Source organism: Zonotrichia albicollis, chromosome 3, assembly GCF_047830755.1.
Source record: "Zonotrichia albicollis isolate bZonAlb1 chromosome 3, bZonAlb1.hap1, whole genome shotgun sequence".
In the NCBI taxonomy this organism is placed as follows: domain Eukaryota; kingdom Metazoa; phylum Chordata; class Aves; order Passeriformes; family Passerellidae; genus Zonotrichia; species Zonotrichia albicollis.
In genome coordinates this window covers 116,989,660-117,014,828 of record NC_133821.1, presented here as the reverse complement: position 1 = coordinate 117,014,828, position 25,169 = coordinate 116,989,660, and the positions used below count along the sequence as shown (strand labels likewise).

The following is a 25,169-nucleotide window of genomic DNA, read 5'->3' as shown; positions in this document are numbered from 1 at the left end:
CAGATGACCAAACTGAATAAAACAATTGCATGTATAATGCAATTATACAATAATCTTCCCAAGTCAGATTAAAACAGCACAAGCTTGATTAGGGAATGAAAATAAAGACCATAGTAGTCAGGCTGGGGACGACATCTCTAGAAGGAAAGTCAATGGACTATTAAATAGGAAATAATGTGTTTTCAAATTTTACTTCACCACAAATACATCCTTCCAGTGAGCCATTGTCTGGTAGAGGGGGCCTTAGTTTTCTGTCAGAAGATGCCTATGCATCTAGCACATCTATTTATATCATAATGTGCAATCACCTCTCCATAAGAAGTTCCAAAGAAAATGTGTGTTTTCCCAGCATGTTGCCTCCATTAGTACATTCAACTACCTAGTGTAATCAGAAGACTTAATTCTGTTCCATTACTGGCTGTTGAAGGTCTCGTATCTAATCTTGACCTATTTAATGGCTCACACTTGGTCAGAAAAAAAAAAATTCTCCCCTTGTTTGCCTCCTACAGGGCACTACTTAAGTCACAAATAGATGTAGATAAATAATATTATCTTGCTAACTAGAGACCTCCAGGTCATATGAAGTTGATAGACTAGTGCTAGAATATATATGGAGGTTTTTTTTCCTTTTGTTGTTTTTGCTTTTGTTTGGTTTGGGTTTGTTTGGTAAAATAAAAAAACAGACAACATTTGGATTTCTGTTGTTGTTCACACAATGAAAAGACATACTGAAAACAAATAAATTGACCCATGAAGTTCTGCTTTTGCAGAGCAGGCCCTGGCTAATCTGAATATGCTAAGGAACTTCATAAACATTTTTAGTACTCTATACAATTAGGGACTAATCAACCCCAAAGTTCTGGAGGTTTGTCTGCTTTTCTGACATATAGCACTGCTATATCTGTTTTAAGAATTCAAACCTACTTCCTCCCCTTTTCATCTCTATAAAGAATGAAACTGTTCAGATTTACAGAAAGCACCATGGAGATCATTTCATCAAGTCTCTGCAAAATATGCTCAGGTTGATCTGAAAAGGTAAGGAACAACAGTCTTCAATAAATATTGTCAGGAAGAAAGTAGTGTAGAGTGACATAGTTCTTGATATGGTTATTGACTTTGCTACCTGAGCCCCAGCCAAACAGATGAATTGTTAAGAAGTTCCTTCATTGGGGGTAAAATCTGCAAGAGTTCACAATGAAAATGCACTCTGGGATAGGTTGAGAGAGTTCTGACAACTGATCTTCTGTGATCAGCCTTAAAAGCAGCCATGTTCTTGTGCTTTAGTCACAAAACAAGTAATGCTATTTACTTAAAGATTCTGCTGTATTCTTAGTGCATTTTTAGTTATTTTGTCAAAATATATCACCATTTTAGTGTGCATGTAACAACTGATTCAAGATAGGGCACCAAGGTAATATAGTCCATATTAAATAGTGTCTCCATACAGCTACAGGCAAGGCAGATTAGAATTGTAAACACAATTTCAAATGTCAAAGAACAATAAAATAAAAACTGTGGAGAGATCTGTATGTGCAAAACTCACATACGTCAGAAAGGAATAATTTCTTCTAAATTCAGCCATTTAAAATGGCCAGTCAATCTTTTAGGCTCCCTACAGACTCCTCTTCACTAATATAGTCTATGCAGCTGCTTTAGGAAAAAAATTCTCTATTTTTCCTGTACTGACTGAAAAGGTAATATAAGCAATTACTAGACATTTGAATTTGACATGGATTAAGTTAGGAGAGGCAAATTCCACACATACTGTTTAGGCATCTTCTTCATTAGGAGGTATGTATGTACAGTTCACTCTGAGGCACGGGCAAAGGATATTAAACTTGCTCTCTGGGCAGTTTATCTGCAAACAGAAACAAATGAAGCCTAAGACATGGCTGCCACCATTAAAGAATATGTCTGAATATGCCAAGCCACTGCTGGAAGACTTAGCAGACCACTAGTCATTCCTGGAAAAGTTCTACATGATTTGCCACCGAGCTTTCTGGAAGGTTGCCAATTGGACAGCTGCAGAAAGGAGACAGGCACATTGACCTATGTCTGTGCAGCACAGACAAGCTGAATTCATGATTCTTCTTATAATAAAATACAGCAAACCAGTCATGTTCTGACCAAAACCTGGAATTATTAGGTTTCTCATTGTTTCTTTTAATGGTGTGCTCATTATTTTAAATGCTTGGACCCTTTTCAATTCTCAGCACTTTTAAAGTTCATTTCTTTAGGACATAATCATGCCTGTGTGAATTGATAGCTGTAAGGATCACCAATTTTAACTTTCTTAGAAAGCTCACCAACATGCCTTGTAAACATCTAGCAAAAGGACATTTTAGGGGCTTCTGAGAGAAAAACAACTATCACTGGATTTTTTTACTGAATGTGTTCGCTGTGTATTTAGGTATTAGCATTAGTCTGATAATATCTTGACTGATAGATTCTAACATACCTTCTGTGATATTGTGTAAGCTTAAAAATTTTATTTGAGACCACACTATATTAGATGAGGTTTTCTTGGAATTTGAAAAATTCACATGTCCCTTAAGATTAAAATTAATAAAACCTGCAGGAACCAATGCAGATACTTCCTCCAAAATAAGAGGGTAACTTCTAGAAGGAAATTAAGCATTGGTACTCTGGTTTACAAACTGTATTGTATCTGTGTGATGAAGCTACAATTCATCATGAACATGAGGAAAGCTTTCAATTACATGACTCTTGACTGGTGTTCTTTATGAAAAGGCTCCCTCAGATCTAACAGTGCTCTTGAGAGATCCTGGAGATTAACCTCTCAGAGGACAGTCACAGTTACTGAGTATAAAATAAAGATCATAAGACAATTCAAGATGAAGAGACCACAGGACTTTCCTAGTCCAACACCTTGCACCTTTTACATTGTTTTCAGTAGACACCTTGTTCAGAACTTTATCAGGTTTTGAAAACCTGCATGGATGGAGACTACAACAACCTCTCTGAGCAATCCTTTCCACTGCTTTATTTTTCTTACAGTGAAAACATTTTTCCTTAAGTCCAGTCAAAATCTCTCTCACTTTATTTATGCTTTTGCTCTCATGCTTATGCTATGCACTGCTGGGAATATCTTCTCTCTTCTTCTTGATAATTGTCGGATCTCAGGATCTCAGTCCTGAGGTGCTGAGCCACCGAGACCATCTTGGGGGGCTTGGGAGTCCTGGAATGTTCCAGAAGTGTCTGGTGGCTGGACTTTGGTCCTACACAGGAGACGACAAGGATGAGGGCTTCACAGGGTGAATGGTGAAGGGATTGGTTAATTAGAGGGTGAGAAACAGGGTTTAGGATTTCTGTACAGGGGGGTTTAGAGGAGTAAGATGGAGGAATTGGGGCGTGTCCTGTCCTTCTGCTTCTTCTCTTCTTTGGTGATGGTGGCACTTTGGGATTGGTTATTACTGAAAGTGCACCGGGTAATAAGAATAAATGGTATTGGGGAAAAATGATAAATATTGTACACGTAACCATGGGTATAAAGATGGGTGACTGTCCGGAGGGCAGCACAGTGTGCTCATGGCTGGCTGCTGAGCAGAGCTCTGTCGGGCCGAAAGAAAATCTTTTAGATAAACAATTAATAAACATAAAGACCGAAAGAAGAACTGAAGCCTCTTCTCGTCCTTCGATACGCGGGCTGCCCCAAGGCCACCCCGGGCCTTTCCAGGCCCTTCAAACAGCCGAGAAAACCCGACTGATAATCTACCCACAGATGTTAGGGGGATGCTACTAGGTCTTTAAGACACCTTCCTTTCCCCAGACTTGCTCCCTCAACCTCTCCTCACTGCACAAGTGCTCCAGACCCTCAGTTCTGAAAATCTTGCTTACTGCTAATTTATATTACCAGAAGACCTTCAATATTTTTCTCTAACCAATACGATACCTAGTGTTCAGATAGTGAAGAGCCTCTCCTGGTGGTACTTTATCTCCCACTGCTCTACTCTCCTTGATCTTACTTGAAAATCAATACAGGTCCCTGACACTCAGATTCTATCCAACAGCATTGAATTAACTCAATGTACAACATACAACCATTTAACTCAGAAAAGATCTTTAGCACCAACAAGTCCAGTCACTAAACTATATCCCTTAACACCAGATTTAAATTTTTAAATACCTCCAGGTATGGTGATTCAACCACTTCCCTCTGAAGTCTGTTCCAATGCTTAACAACTATTTTCTGACCAAATGTAAAAGGAACATGTGCTCATATCCACAAGATAAAAAAAAAACAACACTCACACTCACACACACATATATGTATATGTATGTGTGTATGCGTATGAGTATGCGTATCCATATGCATATGTATATGTATATAAAACTGATTTTCTGCCAATGTATTTTTCCTGATTTTTTTAATGTCCAAACTAAACTTTATTATGGCATTCTACAATTTGCAGTTTAACTGTATTAACCTCTCACTTGTATATTTCCAAGTATATCCCATCTGAGTTTTGTTGAGCTTTTAGTTTTAGGTATGAGCCCTAAATGATAATCTGATTTTATCAAGTTCAGAGTAACTTCTTTATAATTAACAAATAATTCAATTTTTAACCTAACACAGCTGATTTTGTTAAATGAACACATGCTCTACTTTATGTGGGTGCAGAAAATAAAGCAGTTCTCACATTTTGCTCATTCTCTAGACAAATTTTATTCATAATTTACTTTTTTACATTAATTTTAAAGTGTCCTTATAAATACTAATAAATTCTTTTCCTAGCTAAATAAAGTAAACTCATGCTTTATGTTCATCTTTGTAAAGCTATCTGTAAAGACCTTTTCTTCCCAATTTATAAATAAATCAAATGAAAGTTTGCTTTATATAACACAGCTGCACTTGAGCCCTTATGACTTACTTTTCATCTAAGGAGAACATCTTTCAAGATCTTCACATTTAAATTGTTTCAAAGCAAATTTCTAACATTGCTGGCATCTGTCTCTGAATGATTTTTATTTAAGACACGTATTTAGTAAATGAAGAGGTCACACGTGGAGCAGTAAAGTCAAAAAAATCTAAGCATGTTCGTTGCTAAAAGAAACACAGAGACAACATTCTGATGCAACCTAAGATAAATTTCATTTTTTCATCTAGAATATTGCATCAAGACTAAACCCAGCAAATAAGGGCAGAGAATCCTACTTGTACAAACATTAAAAGAAGATATTCAATTTCAAAAAATAAGCTTGTACTATTATTTTCCTAGTTAATTTCCAAACTGTGGGAAATCTAGACTAATCAAAGTCATTAAGCACATCTTTGCTTTAGACAATGATATGACAACCTAACTGTGCCAAAGAGAGTGAAGCTTTTCTGATTGCTCCCAGATGTTGCTATAAATCTTTCACCCAAGACAGAAATGTCTCCTTACATGAATATTGACTTTAGTTTTGAAATTCATGATCATACAACAAACCTTAGGCTGAAGACCTTACATGTATGATGGTGGTCTTTGAACAGAAAGTGATATGTCAGTATTTAGGTTTCTATATTCAACTAGATGTTGAAAACAAATTTGCCCAACCCAATTTACCATGTAATTTAAGAAATAGTGCAAAGATGACATAATCAAATAAATCAGTACTGGTTAGAATCTTCATGAATGGGGAGCAGCCTTGCTGAAAGGGACTTGGAGGTCCTTGTGGATAAGGAGCTGAAGGTGAGCCAGCCACAAGGTGTTTCAGTAGCAGAGGAAAGCTGGATTCTGGGCTGCATTCACAGGATCATTACTAACAGAGATACAGATGTGATCATCCTGCTCCACTCAACATCTGCCAGGCTGCATCTGAAGTACCCTGTCCAGTTATGATCCCTATAATTAAAAATTTTAAAAAGACTCAAGCACAATGGATAGAGTCCAAAGGATCACCACAAAAATGATCAGAGGACTGATCAAAGGAAATCTGCATTCTGAGGGAAGACTGAAGGAGTTAGGTCTTTTCTCCCTGGAGAAGGGAAAGCTAAGGAAGAATCTCATCTCAGTGTTTCAGTATTAAAGGGGCAGCTACAACGAGGACAGAGACTTTCTTGGCAAAGACCCACATGAGGAGGAAAAAGGACAATGGGTAGAAGATACAGTGGAAGAGGTTTCATCTTGAGAAAAAATTTGTTTGCAGCAAGAACAATCAAGGGAAAAACCCCCCCAGGGATATGATGAAGTTCTCACCACTGAAGATTTTCAACAAACAATTGGACAGAGTATATCTTAGCTCTCTTTCCCATGAAATGATAGACAAAATATTTCAAGATCCCTTCAAACCTGGGCTGTTCTGTGATTCTGCAAAATTCGTCATCGGCCAAAAGATATCTATAGGTTTCCAATTTTCTCAGATGAGTTCGGAATAAACCAGTCAGGAAATATTGTGGACATCACCTTCTAAATTAGTCTATCAACTTAAATAACTAGCCAGCAATCCTCCAGCTGCAAAGTTGATGTTTCCTGACTTCAATTCTAGATGCACACTACTGCAAAACTCTCCATTCAGGAACACCTAGTTCCAACACCCAAGGTAAGATCAATCCCAATGTGTGAAGGGCCCAAAGGACTATAACAGGACTATAACTATAATGAGCACCGTAACCAAAAAAAATTTGGTTTTTTTTTAATTATCATTTGAAGACTAACAAGCAAAAACCAATGCTTATTTTCAGTAATCTTGCAAAGATTATTCTTTTAAATACAGAGTTATTTTTATTTGGATTCTACTCATAATCTTACTCACACTTTGAAATTGCATCAGAATAACCATCCTGAATTTCAAGCAAACAGAAGGTGAAGAAATCCAAAATAGTCTAAAGCTATCTAAAGTCTCATGCTGTTTCTTTTATGTAGACAACACTGAGAACAATAATGACATCAGGCATCCGTAATTTGAAAAATGGTGTTTTCTGAACTATGTCTGCTATCATGAAAACACTGAAGAAATTGTCCTTTGCCATCAGAAATACCTTGAAATTCTCTCTCATTCTTTCCTCAAAATGCAAAAGTGAAGAGGTGCGACAAAGTAACTTACATAAACCATTTTTTATGAGTGACCTTTGAAGTCCCATTTAAACAAATTATATACTTCACATTAAGTGTCAAAGTAGTCCACTTGACTTCAGCAGAACTAGTTGGCAAGCTTTGCATTTCTTTTTCAGCAAAAAAGCATAGTGAACAATTTGTTGAACTGAGGCCTTAATCAACAGCTAAATAAATAGAAAAAAGGGTTAACACATCTATTTTTACATATCACAAACAGATAAAACTTTGTTTTCATAAGCAATAGATATAGAAATCTCATGCACAGAATATACTTTACAAAACAAAATAAAGCTTTCACAGGAGCATTTCACCACAAGGCTTGAATAATTATACTACAGGATCAAAATAAGGAAATTCTGAAATTTTAGTATTTGTTTCCAGGAAATTGCAGAGATTCTCATAATCTGAATTAGGTTACAGCATCATCACTAGTATTAAAATACTATGCATATACTCAGGCCTTTGCAAGTGGGAGCATTAAATCTGAAATCCGTTTCGCAACATCATGACACTTAATTCTCTTTAGTGCATCCAGTACATGTTTCTCACCTAACCCCTAAGCTCAGTGTGACTTGGGAGAGTAGAGGCCTCATGTTCACAGAGGAAATATAGAAATGAAAGCATGTTAATTTTGTTTCCTGCCTGACACAAAGGTATTCTCATGGAGATTTGGGTGGATGCTTGTATTTTCCTAGGCACTGTTTAACAGCTCTCTATGTGTGCTTGTGGCACTTGTATTCCCTCTAGACTCCTTAAGTGGAAAGTACATTTACTGCTACAATTCTATTTAAGGCTTGACTATGTCAAGCACATAACATAATTTGAAATATGAAGAGACAAAACATTCACTAAAGGTGGGCAAACATGAATTTGGACTTTTAGGAGCCTTTGATCTTCTGAAGGGTCTGAAGGGTGAAAGCTAAGTAGAATATCCTTTCTGTAAATTCTGTAAATGTAGAATCTGTAAAATTCTAAAATGGACTCCATGATGTTTTGGACAGGAAATAATGTTATCCTTTAGGAAAATTAATTTAAGAAATAACTACATATCTGGTCTTTATTATATAAAGTCCCCATGAAGTCAATATGTACTATATGAACCCCCTTAAAAGCAGAAAGTGTGCTGTGACTTGAGATAAGCAACAATTAGGGGAAGTAATATCTCTTATCATAGATAAATCTATAAATATCTGGAAATTAAGAAAAATAAAAAGAAAAAGGCAAAAATTCAAGCAGATACACTTACAGGTCTTCAGCAGAGAACGTGGTATCCCCACAAGCTTGTTTATTTCTACCCACTCTGTCAACTAGTCCAGTAATTAACAAGTATTAATTGGTAACAGACAGAAAGCATATTCTTGGTTTTAAAATATCAGAAGCATATAATGAATGAAGACTGTTCCAGCCTATCAAACAACATCCAAAACAACCACCTGAATATTCAGAGACAAATATTTACATATGATTTTCACTCTTTTCTGCTCAATTGCAGTATGTGGTGTTTAACACTCCACTTTAAAATTAAATCAAAATTTTAAAGTTTTAGCTCTTCATCTGCTCACCCTATCTGTAGCAAACTAAAGATTAGCCAAATTACCCATAGGTTGATTTCCAAAGGGCAAGGATTTACCCAGAACATATTTCTAAGTGTCACTATTAAGTGTAGTACATGGCCAGTCCTAGCAGGCAGTGCCATTGTGAAGCAGATAAGCACACAGTAAAGGCTAAATTGATGGTCCCATTTCTCCACAAATTATATTATTTACATTGCTGCTTAACCTAGCATGCCTACACTGTCCTCCTACAATGGTAGCCATAATGATTCTTAGAGTTATTAATTCCTGCGGATAACTAGAAAAAACTAGACTATCAGTTCTAGCGTTTTCTGCCCCTCAAGGCAAGTTCTAAAAATAAGAGCAAAGAAAGAGAATGAAAGAAATATTTCTTTTGGTTCACTTCTCTTGAAAATTTACAATAAACATAGTATATACATAAACTATTAAAATTCATTTCAGAATGTATATACTAAGAAAAATGTCTTCATAGTATCATGGAATTGCTTAGGTTGGAAAAGACCTTTAATATCATCCACTCATTAATCCAGCACTGTCACTCTCACCACTAAACCATGTCCCTGAGTGCCATATTTACAAGACTTTTAAATGCCTCCAAGGATGATGTCTCTGCCACTTCTCTAGGCAGGTTGTTCCATTGCTTGATCACTCTTCCTGGGAAGAAATTTTTCCTCGTACACAATCTAAACCTCCCCTGGGATGATTTAAAGCCATTTCCTCTTGTTCTGTTGCTTGTTCCTTGGCAGAAGAGACCAACACCCACCCGTGTACAAGCTCCTTTCAGGCAGCTGTAGAGAGCAATAAGGTCTCCCCTGAGCCTCTTTCCCTCCAGGCTAAACAACTCCAGCTCCCTCATACACTCCTCATAAAACTTGTGCTCCAGACCCTTCACCAGCTTCACTGCCCTTCTTTAGAAACATAGTCTTTGACTGATTACGGTTTCTTAATTGCAGTCCTCAGATTAGATTTATGCAGTGCAGACATGTGCATATTTCCTGAGAAAAGGCACTCAAGTTCTTATCTCAAAAAGCAACCTATGCTTCAGCTCTCTCCTGCACTGTGTAGGAGATCCTGCAGGTTGCACAAGCTCTGCCATTTCCCCACTGTCGGATCTCAAGATCTCAGTCCTGAGGTGCCGAGCCACCGAGACCACCTTGGGGGTCTCGGGACTCCTGGAATGTTCCAGAAGTGTCTGGTGGCTGGACTTTGATCCTACACAGGAGACGACACCTGTATGAGGATAGGAGGATTTCACCGGGGTGAATGGTGAAGGGATTGGTTAATTAGAGGGTGAGACACAGGGTTTAGGATTTCTGTACAGGGGGGTTTAGAGAAGTAAGATGGAGGAATTGGGGCGTGTCCTGTCCTTCTTCTTCTTCCTCTTCTCCTCCATCTTCTTTGGCCACGGTGGCACCTTTGGATTGGTTATTACTGAGAGTGCACCGAGTTATAAGAATAAATGGTATTGGGGAAAAATGATAAATATTGTACACGTAACCATGGGTATAAAGATAGGTGACTGTCCGGAGGGCAGCACAGTGTGCTCATGGCTGGCTGCTGAGCAGAGCTCTGTCGGGCTGAAAGAAAATCTTTTAGATAAACAATTAATAAACATAAAAACCGAAAGAAGAACTGAAGCCTCTTCTCGTCCTTCGATACGCGGGCTGCCCCAAGGCCACTCCGGGCCTTTCCAGGCCCTTCAAACAGCCGAGATAAACTGGACACCCCACTTGCTGTTACACTGAGTTCCTCTACGGCTTCATAAAGATGTAGCAGCATGCAGATTGCTAACATGAAAGCATGATGTAAATCGATGGTAATCTTGGTATATTTATAAAGATAGACATACATCCTCAAGCCACATCTGGAAGAATTCAATTAAATCTTCCATGGAAGAGAAACTGCAATTTTTGATAAATGCTATACGGCACTTGTACATAGCTTTCCTTTGGGATAAGATGATAGGTTCCCGATCTATCCTGTCTCTTAAAATTCTAAAAGTTACTGTATACAGTACTCAAATATTTAATAATGCAATTAATTCCCAAAATAGCTGACAAATCATTTCTAAAACATCTTACAGCATGAAATCCTGCATAGTCCTTAAACTCACAAAATTAACTGTGCCTAGGGGAGATTCTTAGCTTGTAATGCAGTAATGAGTAATTGTTTAGTATTTCCTTTGAAGTACACATTTGCTACACTCTTACTAAACACATCTCATCAGCAAATCCAGAAAATTCTTTTAGCTAAAGGGATAATTATAAAGCTGTCTACATAAGAAGATATCCTCTTTGAAGCTCTAAATCTGAATCCAAGACTGTATTTCTGTAACAAGTATTTATTTTTATTTGTATTGATCTTTTCACCCTCAGGAGCCTTAACAGCATCTTCTACTCATCAAATTCTCCTGTCCAGTCACAGTGCCTGATAGCAGTTACTAAATTATTATTTAATAGCGATTCCAAATACAACTGTTATTTCCATATTGTTGTGTGCAGAGAAGAGACTGAAGTTTCACAAACATCCCTTTACCATTAGGAAAACTAAATTACTAATTTGTATCAAGATATTCGACAGTTTGTACTGTCACTGAAAATACTGACATCAAGGATAAATGAAGTCGCACAAGCTCCAGAGAGAAAACCCTGAACTACACCATATTTTTTTTTCTTCCTCTATGATGCATGCAAAAAAATGGATTTTGGAGATCACAGATCAGAAACTATGAAATTAATGTAGAAAAATATTAGGTTTAAAATTATATTGAATTAAATATAAAAAATAACAGTAATGCTAATGGAGTATATTTCCAGTTTTGCCTCTCCCTGATTTTTTGAGTCAGTAATTAAGAGCATTATTTTAACTCTATTTTGGTTAAATTCTAATACGTACACTTATCACAACTTCACTATTTTAAAAGTAATGCTTTACCTTGGCTCATGCTGTTTCCTCAAATCTTGATTAAAATGGATTAGCAGCAGCTAGATTAAAATTACTGTGATGTGAGTGGGTGGGATTAATTTTTCCTTGGATGGCTGGATTGGGTTTTTGCTCGGGGTTTTTTGTCGTTGCTTGCTTGTTTTTAAGTAGAGCAAAGAATCTGGGAAATTTACACTTAGCTTTCAATGCAGTATAACAGTGCCCTCAGTATCATTTAAGTCCAATTACCTGACATAGGAGTTATTTATTTCATTTATGAAAAACATCATTAAGCCTTGGTTATATCATGATAGCAGAATTGAATCCCTTTTTGTAAATTTTGGATGTTTACGTTACAGACAATTCTTTCAACTTCAGGTGTCCTGGTTTCAGTGCCATTACTCTCCTAATACTTCCAAACTTTATAATGCAAAGAAAAGTACCCTTTCCAACATTAGTAGCTTAACCAAGCTAGTTTAACTAAAAATAAGCCAGAGAAAACTGTTGATTATTGTGCTCTTTCACCTAATTACAGGCGGCCATTCAGCATGGTCTTTGTGCATTGGTCCAATTCCTCACAAGGTTTTAGGGTTTTTGAACATATTGATTTATTGCAACTGAAAATCAATATTGTCCATCTATACTCACTGTTTGACCAGTTTTTTTACCAATTTGGCTTGACCTTTGATTCAACAAAATTTCTGAGAATATTAAACTAACATACTACAAAGCTAAGGAAGAGAACATTCAGATAAATTAGATTTTACAAAACAGTCATAAGGTTTAGACATAGAGAGGTTGCTTACTGGAATCTTTCTTGTAATCAGGGGAAAAAGAGAAAAATAAAGAATACATTGTATAAATGCATCCCCTAAGTCTTAAGGTGTGCAAATATGGAGAGCTAATTAGGGAAAATATCTACACATTTACAAAGCCAGCATTATTCTCTCTTTCATTTCCATTCTCAAATACCAAAGAAATTGTAACTTGAGGATTTTTACTGTATCCCTTAAAATGGCTAGTTTCAAAATTAATTTCCTAGGCAGCTCTGTGAGTAAATGCATTTGTACATTCCTTTAATTAAAGACAATTTATGGAGGCATTAAAATCTCTCCTCATTATCTTTGCATTTTCTTTGCAGTTACATACTTAAAGAAAACACCACTGAATCTATTTTCCTTTTCTGAGGAAGTCTATACACCAGCTTTAAAAATTTCAAAACTTTATGAATAAAATTTCATCTCCCTTTTTTGAAGGAAATGAAAATTCTATACACAGAAATGAACCACAAATTCGTTCTCCATATGCAAAAAATCTGGAGCATTTTGCCAACAGTATTTAATACCATTCTAAATTTCAGAGGTTTTTTTCAACAATAATTTTCATTTACTGAGAAGATAACCAAAAACAAAAAAAAGGCAAAAAATAATTAGGATTGAAAAGATAAAATCCTCAACTAAATAATGCTCCATTCCACCAGGCACTACACAAAATGCATCAGCTGCAAACTGTGATTTTTCTGGGGTAAACACTTAAATATTGACCTTGGCTCTTGCATTCAAGAAGTACCACAGTGCTTCTCTGCACCTCCCTATATGACTGCTAAAGTGAACTTTAAAGAATAGGAAAAAAAAGAACAATCTTTTCTATATAAGAAGAAAGCTGAGAGCTGAATTGGATGATAGGCAAAAGCAATTAGTAAGGAAAACTTTATGTTAATTAAGCAGCAAGGCTTGTTAGGTCATCTTAATTATGCATGCGAAATTCTGACTTGAGGCACAGAAAGCTGTGAAGATTAATAGTTGAGGAGTAAAAGAATTCTGAACCCATAACACTTTATTTATGCTCTATTTTGCTTGGCATGAATCATGGTTGTCATATATAAATGTGGAAGTGCATTTATGCCCAGGGTTTGGTGGGTTTTTTCTTCTTTCTGTGTAATTCCTGTATAGACTCAGGAAGTGAAGTATACTAAAGTTTCTTTAAAATATTATGTTGCTCATCTGTTTTCCAGAATATTTTTCAGCTTCTACAGTACAGATGCCAATATTGTTAGAACTTAATAAAAATATTGTCATAACAATTAAGTATCATTTTCCATTCTGGAGGAAAGTTCAAAATTGATTTTTTACTGCAGGCTTAAATAAGGATGAACCCCTGAAAATCTAAATCTTTTAAGGAAAAAACCAGCTGAAGTAACACTAATTAAATATTTTTATTTCATTATGGTATATTTGGGGGTTTTATTCACTTATAAATTCATTTTTTTCAGAAGAATCATAATCTGGTTGAAAAATAATCTGGTTTTATTAATGCCAAGTCATTCCATTTAAACGGTTGCTAAGTACCAATCACTTTCAAATTTCAGAATTCAGTATAAAGTTGGTGGAAAATAACAGCAATGAGTATATAATTTATCAGAGAATTGTTGGAACAGCTTCAATCTAGTTAGAAGTTACTTAATACTGGGATAACACAAGGTTCAAATGCTAACAACCCACCCTGTCCAGAGTCTAACTTTCTAAAAGCTTTTTTTTTTGAACTGCTAACAAGAAAGAATAGGTGGTGAGAAACAGGGAAATGAGTGAATGAATTGATGTCTGCCCATTTCAATTTTGCAGAGTAGGCATTCTGGATTTCACTTGGAAATATGTAAGCCAATTTTAAAAAAACTGGCTTACATGCATTGCTGAACCAAGCCAGGAAGTGCAAGATCAAGTGAGAACTAATTTAAAAGTTTTCCTAGTCTGAAAAAAACCCCATATTTGGATTTAAAATGGACAAAAATGCTTTTTTTTGTTTCCTTTGGCTTTTTCCACTCAAGTAACAAGAAGAAACAAGAAGACAATGATAAATAGATACTGAAATGTTAGATAGAGTTAATTTCACTAGAAAGAAAGACAAGGTCTTGCAGTTTGACCTTTGATTCTTCGTTTCTTCTGCAATTTTCTAAAGGTATGGTTTATTACCTCTGGCAAAATTGTTACTGCATAAATTCCTGTAATTTTATTATAAGAAATAATAGCCATGGCATGTACCAGTTTCATTTGATGTTGACTTTTATGGGCACAATATTTTCTTTATTCCTGGTTAGTAAGAGTATGATGGTAAAAAAATATGGTCAAAGTAAATACGAGACTGCTGAGAATACTTAAAATAAAAAGGAGATTACAAATTTAAGAAATAAACGCAACTATTTAAGTAGCTTAATAAGCTATACCACGCGTGCACATGCATACATGCACAAGTGTGTGAAAGATAAAAAGATACAAATACACTTGAATAGCAACACATTTTGATTATTATTTCTACATTATGGGGACAAGTATAATTTTGATTATCCTCAGACATTAAGAAATATGGAAGAGCCATCAAATGCACAAATTAGGTCTATAAGTATGTGAATGATGATAGAAAAATGTCTTTAATCAGAGTAGACCCATGAGTCTCCCACAGGACTTCTATGTATCATATTAAAAGTACATTCACATTTTTCTTTAATATAAATTAGTTTAGCCCTTAAAAGAAATAATTTTTATAAACATTTACACAAGCACTTTTATGTCAAGAAGACTGTGCAAAGTGTGAATAGTCTGAAACAATAGGGCAAGCAATTTTCAACATTTCCACAGATTTTGTGTAGCCATGGAAAAACAAAGCCAATTGTACTGTAGTTACTCTCCTAAATCATAAAATGCATTTATTTTCTTTGATGTACCAATAAGTAAACATTTATTACCATAATTTTTCAATATGGTGGCATTGATTGAATAGTTTAGATTTAGTTTTTCAAAGTCAATGCAAAGAAATTCTTAAGAAATCCTGAGAGTGAAATGTGAATGAAAATTTGATTTTGATCACTTTTCCCCTCAGGTGTGCTAAACCATCACCTTTTTCAGAGCTATGCTGAAGAACAGCTTAGAAACAAAGGAAAAACTATCATAATTGAACTCAATAGGATTCAGGAAATTTTATACCAATTTTTGTTCCATTAGGATGCTAAAAGGTAAAATAATTAGGAGGAAAATTATATACTAGTTAGACAATTATACAAGCCTAGAGAAAAGACTTTGAAACAACAATTAATTCTGGGAACTCAATGAATCATAAATAAGAAAAAGTAATGTCAGAATTACTTTGATAGTTCTAACTGTCATAAGGGCAAAGTCAACATGACGAAAAAATCTGGGGTAGAAGCACCTTACAGAAACACCACTGGAGCTTAAAAACTTTGCAATTCATAACTGCCTGCTTTTACACCACCAGAAAAGAGCTAGGCTTCACTGAAGTGTCTAAATGCTTTATAAAAACTTAAGATTTTCATTTGGAACAAGTTTAGGTGTTTTAAACCTGATTAAATGGCATTTAGCTGTGTGGTTCAAGATGAATGTATTCTCATTAAGCAGTCTTCTTGCTAATTTTTTCTGATTAAGCTGTAGCCATTATCAACCAGTGAAAATAAAACATTTCCAGTCCAGTCCAGCCCAGATCAGTTAGAGTCCTCCATAGCACCAATATCTGTGAAGAATCTTTGATTTCCAAGTCCATTTTTGACTTTAAACACACAGGAACAGTGACAGGAAAGTCAAATTTTATACACTAAAATGATTTTACAACTTCCCTGATAATAAGTCGATAAAATGTTTTATTCTGGGCACAGGAAGAACGTTGTGCAATGACATCATGATTTGACTTTCCTTCACACCGTCCAAATGGACACACTGGTTGATTTTTTGTATCTAAGGACCAGATCAAAAAACCTCTGTAAACTCATAAAGTTTGCCAAGATTATTAGACCTTTAAATTTTAAGATTTAAGATTATTTACCTTGGTATAAGATTATTAGACCTCTAAATTATAAGATATAAGATTATTTACCTTGGTAAATATACAAAGGTCTGAGATCAGTTACATCTTTGATAAGTGTATAAAATATACAACTACAATGAATGAGAAGAAATGATGCAAATTTTAAATTCAAAAAGGTTAAAAAAAAAAAGAATTGAGCATATTAATGCAAACAAGAAAGCATGAAAGAATGACTTACAGTAATACGTAGCAGCTGTATATAAACCAGATGTGGGCATGACACAATTTTCAGATTTTAGGGATTAATTTGCTTTTTTGAAATTATTTAGAGAAATGAACAAAATCATTTTAAACTACCCTGTGATGCAATCTGTAAAGTGCAGTACAAGGAAATTAGTAAACAAATTAAATTTAAAATGTTTCAAATTATCTTGTTCAAAACATTATATACAGTAAGTACTTTAAAAAAGTATTTTTCCCTAAAAAGGGTGATTTTCTAGAAAAAATTTAAACTAACTTATTAAAATATTGATTGCAATTTAGTACATAATGTCTATAAGATCATTAAATCTTATCAGTAGAAAAAAAAATGTTGATTAGATATCTTATGTGGAATAATTAACACAATCTAGGCATCTGATATATTACTATTACTAAGATATCTGTCTTCAAGAAATAGAATTTTCTATTTTTCAAATTGAAAAGCCTAAAAAAAAAACCAAACAAAAAACCACCTAACAACAACAAAAAAAATTACCAAAAAATAAAAAACAAAGTCAAACTAAACCCAACTACCTAAATTGTTAAGGGGCCAAAGTGGAAAATCTTTCTACAAATTTGAAGACTAAAGCTGACCTAATGTAGAATATCTTTAAAATCATTTCATTCCTGACATTATAATTCCAGACTGGATTCCAACTAATGAGCAGAAACTCACCAAAACCTAGCAATGAAAATTTGTTTGTAGGAATGTAGTTCAGATTTTTATTAACTGAAGGGAGGCCAAAGACCAGTGGCAAAATGGAAGGAAAAAAAATGAAAACAAAAAACCAGATTAATTATCAGATGACTCTGAAAGAACAGAAAGTACAAAAGACAGCAATGAGGTCCTGTTCGTAATACTAATAAAGTATTTTAAAACCAGATTTATGTAAATATTAGAAAGTACACATTATAATGAATGAATCTTAAATGAATAAGACACAAAATGTAGAGAAAGAGACAATTCTCATTAGCTTCATATTGGTCCCATCAAAAAATTTCACCAGCAAATTAGGGAAATTAGTTGAATCTGATATCTAGAATATGGCATTATAATTTGAAAAAAAATACAGTATATGTAATTTTGAAAAAAAAAATGTTAATATAATCATGTATTCCATCTGCAAAATATTAACAGAAACATGACAGTTACTCTCTGACTCATGTTCACAATAATATTTGGTTACATACCTCCAAACACTTTTAAAAACAAAAAGTTATATTATTTTTAGCTTCACAAACTTATAAAAAAAAAAGGAACCAAATACTGGTATTCATACCGTCATAAATCCGTCCAGCAAACCTGAGTCGGGCTTGGGTGGTGCTTGCAAGCGCTCCATGGACCACTTCTCAATGATAGAGGACACCTGGGTGTTCTCTGTGTTTAGAATCCTGAATCCAGTCATGTTGACACCACTGTACCGATAGGGCTCCACATCCAGGGCAAAAAGGTCCTGAAAAAGTCACCATTGTATAAATTCTGTAATACACTGCGATTGTTATTTCGATTGTTGGACCATCTCCCCAGATGAGAGCATGGTAATTGTTCTATTTACAATAGATACAATAAATAGCACATGAATTGTGCTCTTTATGCCAGGAAAAGTGTTCTGCCTGTCTGGGGGCCTGTGTCTGTGGGCAAGCAACGTGGCTGCCCTTATGGTGGGAGTAATCTGTTCTCAGAAGAAGAAGACCAGACTTTCAGGAAATGTTAGTCCAATTACAGAACTGGATCTACTATGGGGTAGGCTAAAATACTACAGTAATTAATATCTAGGAATTTTCAATTTCTATATATTAATAGTAATAATATTAATATTTCTGGTAAGTTCTTGAATTTACCAGAACTTAAACAAACATGAAATAATGAAATAAACTACAGTAATTAATATTACTACAGTAATAAATCTACAGTAATTAATATCTAGAAATTTTCAATTTCTAGATATGAATAGTAATAATATTAATATTTCTGGTAAGTTCTTGAACTTACCAGAACTTAAACAAACATGAAATAATGAAATAAACTGGACAAGAGTTTCCTTGAGCTTTCACTCTCAGTGAAACTTAAACATGCTAATCTTAGGAGGTAAAATTGGTGAAGGAGAGTAGGCAGGGAGTGGGGGTGGTGGTGAGCAGGGAAAAGGAGAAATGTACATGGCTTTAAATTTAATCAAAACCAGTTTTGCACTGTCATCAACATACTTCCAAATATGGACATTTCTTTGGTTGGGAATTCATCTTTGCAAGAATAACTTTTGCCAATTTATATGTTTTCAATATATCGGTGCGTATATCTGCACAGTTAGCCCTCAAATATACACGGGGGAAATATAATCAATAAAAAGTAAAACAATTCAAATTTTAGCTCAAGAAAGTAAATTCAAGGTTATCCTGGTGCTTTTATCAAATCCTCAGAAGCAATGTAGAAACAATACTAGACTTCAGGAAAGTCAGGTCTAAGATCAAGTTTTGACCAGGGGGAAAAAAAAGGTGAAATCAAGGTTATACATAACCTAATCTTTCCCTATTACATAATTTTAATTTATTCAAAATAGAAATTTTTCCCATAATTCATAGGTATTCATTAATCTAATTTTTAATTTCATTTTTGTCAGTTGGCTTTAGGTATAACACTTGCCTGAACCATTTTGTTTACTGGCTAGAGCTGAAGAAGATCAAATATTGTGCTACAGAAAATCCGAATACAACATCCATTGCTAACATCACAAAGCCCATAAAAATATCAACTAGCTATCAATCACAACCCATTTTTAATTCCCTTGCTAGTATTATAATTTACTTTCCCATTCACAATGTCCAAGATATGCAGGTTTCAAAATTCATTTAAAATAACTTCACATCCTCTTTTCAAAGAAATAAAACATTTTATTGCAAAGGAAATGATGGACATAACAAGAACTAAGCTACATCTTTCTCTTTAAAAAATTCTCTCAGTTTTTACTATGCAAGAAGTCGGAACCTTGAATGCAATTTTTTAATCCAAACACATTTATGTTTATACTGGAACGTAATAAATATACACAATATTATGCATTTATTACAAATGCACTCAGGTCAGTGTATTAATGAGCCAGTGCATTACATCCTGAATCAATCAAGAGGAGATTACACAGAAGACTGTTGTAAACACTGTGACTGGAAAATTTATTTGACAGGACTTTCACCATGTCAGGTAAGAAGCAATTAATGTATAAAAACAACTAAATTCTGATGCTGTTCCTGAGCTACATTGCAAAATCAAAATCTCTGATATGTTTGTGCACAGTAAATTATCTCTTGATAATTCCAAGTCAATATAATACTCTTGTCTCTACAGAAAATATAATTTTTTAATAAGTAAATAAGAATGACAGAAAATTCTGATTTTTAAACAGAGCTTTAAGAATGAGAATTCAATGCCAAAGGACAGCATAGTACTCAAAGAAACAATTTTCATCTATGGCAAAAATTTTTAAAAATAAGAAAAAAACCTTCAGAACATCTATAATCCATTTTTATGGCAGGAAATCTATTTAGTGAGGGAAATTCTATTGCATGGAATCCTAAATCTATAAGTGACAGAACAATTTACCCTTCTAAAATAAAATAGATGTTTATTCAGGGTGTGCCTTTCAAATTCACAAATTATTTTGCTTTCTATCCAGCTAGCTCTTTCATGTTAATACTATACATGAACTTCTGTTTTGTGATTCTGAGGTGGACTCCTACCCTACCACAAAGGATTTATTTTCATAAGAGCTTAAACATTTATGTGATTTTAAACATGGGTCAGTTCAAGCATGGTTTTTCCAAGGCACATCTGTCTCACATTTGTCTCATGCTTTTCTTTCAAAAAACATCATGAACTGTAATCTAATTAGATAAAATTGAACACAAATTTAAGACAGACAAATGTGCACAAATCTGGAGACTGTAGTCTCTAGAATAATATTTTACCAACTTTTAAACTGTTTCTTAGTTAGGCTGTGATGAGCAGGAAAAAGGTCTTCACATACATGTTTGTTTTGTAAGGGCATTACATTTTAAATGTTCATTTATTTCAAATGATAGATCCAAGAATGATCAAATCCCTTCTAAGTTACATTTACAGGGGACACCAAAGAATATTGCATAATTCATGTGCCTAAAAACTCATATGAATTGTTAAATAAAATGCTGCTCAGATTCACACCAAATTATTCATGAATCATATGACAGAGAACTACCTTGTAAAATGTTGAATCAAAAATATGGAATATATGAGTAAATTTTAAAATGTCTTAATCTTCACATAGAAACAGCTAAAAGACAGAAAGGACAAAATGCATAAAACAATGAATCATGAATTATACATTTAACCCTCCTTGATAGTTAAAAGTGCCTCAGCCAGATGCTCTTTTCAGGTCTATCAGTTTTCAGGGCACACTGTTGAACAATAATTAAACCATCCTGATGACTTTTCACTGAAAGTAAGAAAACTCAGCAAAGAAAAGGTCTTGCACTCACACACCCCATTCCAGAGAGACCTTGGCCACTTTGTTAAGCAATATAATTAGGAAAGTAATGTCTTTGTTGGATGTCATCACTATGTTTTTACAAGCCACTTACCAGTGTGGTAAAGATATAGTGATAGTATTCTGTCATCATCCCCATAGCTAAAGCCTTGAAAAAAATAAACAAAAGATTAATGTTTCTGAGGCCATATAATACATTTTTATCACACTCACATGGCAAATGAAACACTGCAAAAGAACACTACTAAGATGAGACTATTGGGTTGGAATTATGCTAAAATTAGGTCAAGCAAGTCATTTCTTAGCAGTTAGAGAAGATTACTGACTATTAAAGGAATTTATGAACCAGATCTTCTGATAGAAAGAATATTATTAGACTGTTTAGTGCAGTAAATGTGAAAGAGGCTTGTATTTTTACATACTAATGGATACATTAAGTTACAACACATAATTTGAGTCGACAATATTTTCATTCATTATTGAACCTTTTCTTTAAAATGAATCACCTAATAGGATTTTTTTTCTATTTTGATGAATGCATTTGAAAGGACCCAAGCTTATATTATACATGTGAACATTTTTCCAACCATGGAAGAAAACTCTCTCAAGTCAAATTCTGAACAGCAAGAGAGATATTACGTAAATAAAAATGAACAAATCTTCATAGAATCATTTATAAATTCAGGTAACTCTCAAGTACCTTCATCACTCTTTCCATCTATGTAATACGAAGTAGTTTTTGATAAATTGTGCATTTTAAGAGTTCATGCTTTTCTTTCAACTGCATAAAAAATATTTGTAGATTAAAAACTATGTTTCATATGTTTATTCACTAAGGGCATTTTCCCCAGAAAAGTATTTCTCTTCATGTTCTTCACAAAAGTTGTCTTAGTATTTTCTTCCTGCCCAGAAACTATCAAAAGAATTCTTTGCCAAGTTGCTACCAGATGGACTCCTTAAAGACACTGAAGGCCACAATTATACTACTGTGACAATGCCAGAATTTGTATTAAAAAGAATTGTCAGCATTCTGAAGGCTGTGGGAGCCTTTTATCTATAACATTGTCTGAAAAACTTATGAAATTAATGGTCTATATGATCTTTAAAAAAAAAAATTGAAAACTAATGCAAACATCAGTTTTAAATCAGATTTTATAATATTTTAAACAAGATTTTGAAAAAACACCACTTTTCCAAAGAACGCCTATACTAATGTATTTACAACTCCTCAACAGTACTTAGAACTAGAGTATAGAGTTCCAGCAGAAATTAAATTCTCAAACACAGGAAAACCACATTCCCATAAGAAATATTATAACTTCATTAGGAACTCTAATCTAAAAACATTCTTAGCTTTTATAAGAACTTGTTTTTCACAAAACCAATTTGTCTTCCTCTATATGTGTATCACATTTGCAGTCGCCTATATCAAAACTGCTTCTAATCAAGTCTTTCATGCTCCAAAGGATCCCTACACAACATCCTACACAAGTTCCTTATGCTGCTGTGCAATGATTCTGCCTCTTTTCCAGGGCTTCCTGCTTTCACCTTCTCATTTCTCTAAAGATCTCACTCCTTTTTCCTCTTCAAACATTGTAATTTCTCAGTTCTCATTATTACAGTGCTTCCCTAACCTTTTAAATTATGTATGGTTTCCCATATTGCCTGGTGATGTAGATAACAATGAGATTTGCCTCAATTTAAATATGTTTGTCTGATTGATGGGGTTTTTTGTTTTACTTTTCACTACATATTTTTGGCCAGCAAAATGTAGTTGCTGTTTCACCAGGTTCTCATTGCTTTCTTTATTTTCAACTTATGTTGTCTTACGTTTCCACCAGCTCCACTGTTAATCTTTCCAATTATCCTCTCAAATGAAACTCGTCACGTGTCCCAAGACTCATCCCTCCATTAACAGGGAAAAAAATCTGATCAGTCAATAATTCAGAAATGGATATATAAATATTTTTTCAATAATCACTTATAAACACCATATTTGGAATATTAACATTAAATAATAAATACATTCTCAACACCCCTTGAGTCAATTTCAGCGGCAAGTGCTCACATTCAGCTTCAAAATTACAAATTCTGGGCATATTTAGAGCATTGCAGTATAGTGGAATGGAAAAGTAAAAATCTACAGAATCTGTACAACGATCTTAACGTTTATGAAAGACTTTTTCTGTATCTTCCCTCTATAATCTGTAGGATAACCAGTGTGCTTTGATGAAACAGCTCACTATTTGATTTAAAGAGGCTTAATGCTCACTCTTGGGTCCTGGGACATGATTGAAGACACAATGGTTTTAATTTTGTTCCCATTTCCCTCTAGTCATCCATTTTTCACAGTGCTGTATACTGTGAAATAAAAGAGATTTTTCACCTAAAAATTTCTATGTAGTGTATAACTAATGTATCTCACTGGAGTTATTGTTAGTATTGCAGCTTAATATTGTCATCAACGCATTTCCCATTTGCATTGTTTAGATTTTAAATATTTAGAATAATGAAATGTACATTCAATGATTTGGTCTAAACAGCTAGAATAACTAGGCTGGCTTATGTTTAGAGAAAAAACACTAGCAGAGGTTTAAAATTACTAGGAGCTAATAAAAGTTTTCAATCAATGAACAATAAAGAAAAGAAATTATATTATACATGTAGACTTACTAGCAATTTTAATTATACCCACAATAATACCTGTAAGTATCTCTAATGAGACACAGATTTCCAACTCTTAAATACATTTTGTTTTCAATTTAGACCCTACAGTTTTCTAGCAAACATAGAATAAACTTGAATTAAAGTCACTAAAAGCTATGCATTAGGAGTGTAGAATAGTGTTTCAGTTTGGGTAATCCTCCTATCATACTTCTTTATTGGAAGTCATATCTTAACTAAAAAATTTTGGGGAAGATTGTCTCTGAGCCAGTTAAATATTTGGAATTTTGCTGTATCTCACTTACTCATTTCATCTGTACACATTATTTTCAAAGCATCAACCCAAATGTACTTGGGTGTTTTGCTGTTCCATTATTAGTGCAAAAAGAATAATGGCTATAAAATATCAATTCTGTCCTCTCAATGGAAGACATTAAAGTGGTCTTTTGGTAACATATTGTTCAGATATCATGCTCTGATTAGGAATACACATCCTAGAGGCCTCAAATACAAACAAACATATAAATACATACATACCTATACACATAAAGATTTGATGTATAAAATAATGTTAACCAAGCATTTATAACCATGCGTTAAGCATCAATTCTCCAAAGTACCAGTTCTTCATAGTTGAAAGATTAATATGTCTTCATGTTCCTTCTGAACATAAATTATTTAAACTCTTTCATTATAAAAGCATAATTAAAGCACCTACCTTTTGTGTCACCAATAAAATTGTCTCTGAAATCCTTGGCTGGTTTTCAGTAAGGCCTGAGGAAAACTGACATACAGTTTCCCTGCTTGTTAAGTACCATTAGGTCTGGATAATACTTTTATTTATTAGGGCTGAAAAAGGTTAAGACATGTAAAGCAGAATGAGGATTACCTGTTTCAAGATGCCTGCTGCCATTTCATGGCTGCAGTCAAAGATTACATGGAATTCTTTGCCTCTTTTCATCTCCTTTAGCAATGGCTTTGCATCTTTTGTGTCAGCCGGTAACTGACGGATTTTTAGTCTTAGGTTGTATCGTGATGGAGCCTTGATGAGCTCTTGTAATCGAATGAGACCTTAAAGAAAACAGGAGTCAGGAAAATTATCAAAACAAGAACCTGAACTACTAGCAGGAGAATATACAAGCATTATACAAGAATATATAAGCATTCAGTTTCCAGATTTTTTTCCCTTTCTCATTTGTTTATAACTGATACACAAAAATGTTGTTAAAAAGAAAAATTAAGAAGTATCTGTACTCCCAACACTTTAGTACAAGTCTCTTTTCCCTTAATATTAATGGAGAGTAAGGAGCCTCATATAGGATTACCTTCAGACAGACAAATCTTTCTCTAGCCTTATTGTACAA

General features: G+C 34.2%; 1 protein-coding gene across 7 annotated transcripts in view; it reads right to left on the bottom strand.

Moving 5' to 3' along the window:
- Positions 1-25,169, bottom strand: part of GRIK2 (glutamate ionotropic receptor kainate type subunit 2) — a 366,111-nt gene that overhangs the window by 199,819 nt on the left and 141,123 nt on the right. For all 7 annotated transcript variants that reach the window (XM_074538574.1, XM_074538571.1, XM_074538573.1 and 4 more), the window contains 3 exons: positions 24,695-24,876; positions 21,236-21,289; positions 17,905-18,078 (listed from right to left, as the gene is read on the bottom strand). In XM_074538574.1, the coding sequence (XP_074394675.1) occupies positions 17,905-18,078; positions 21,236-21,289; positions 24,695-24,876 (410 nt within the window). The remainder of the gene's footprint in view (positions 1-17,904; positions 18,079-21,235; positions 21,290-24,694; positions 24,877-25,169) is intronic.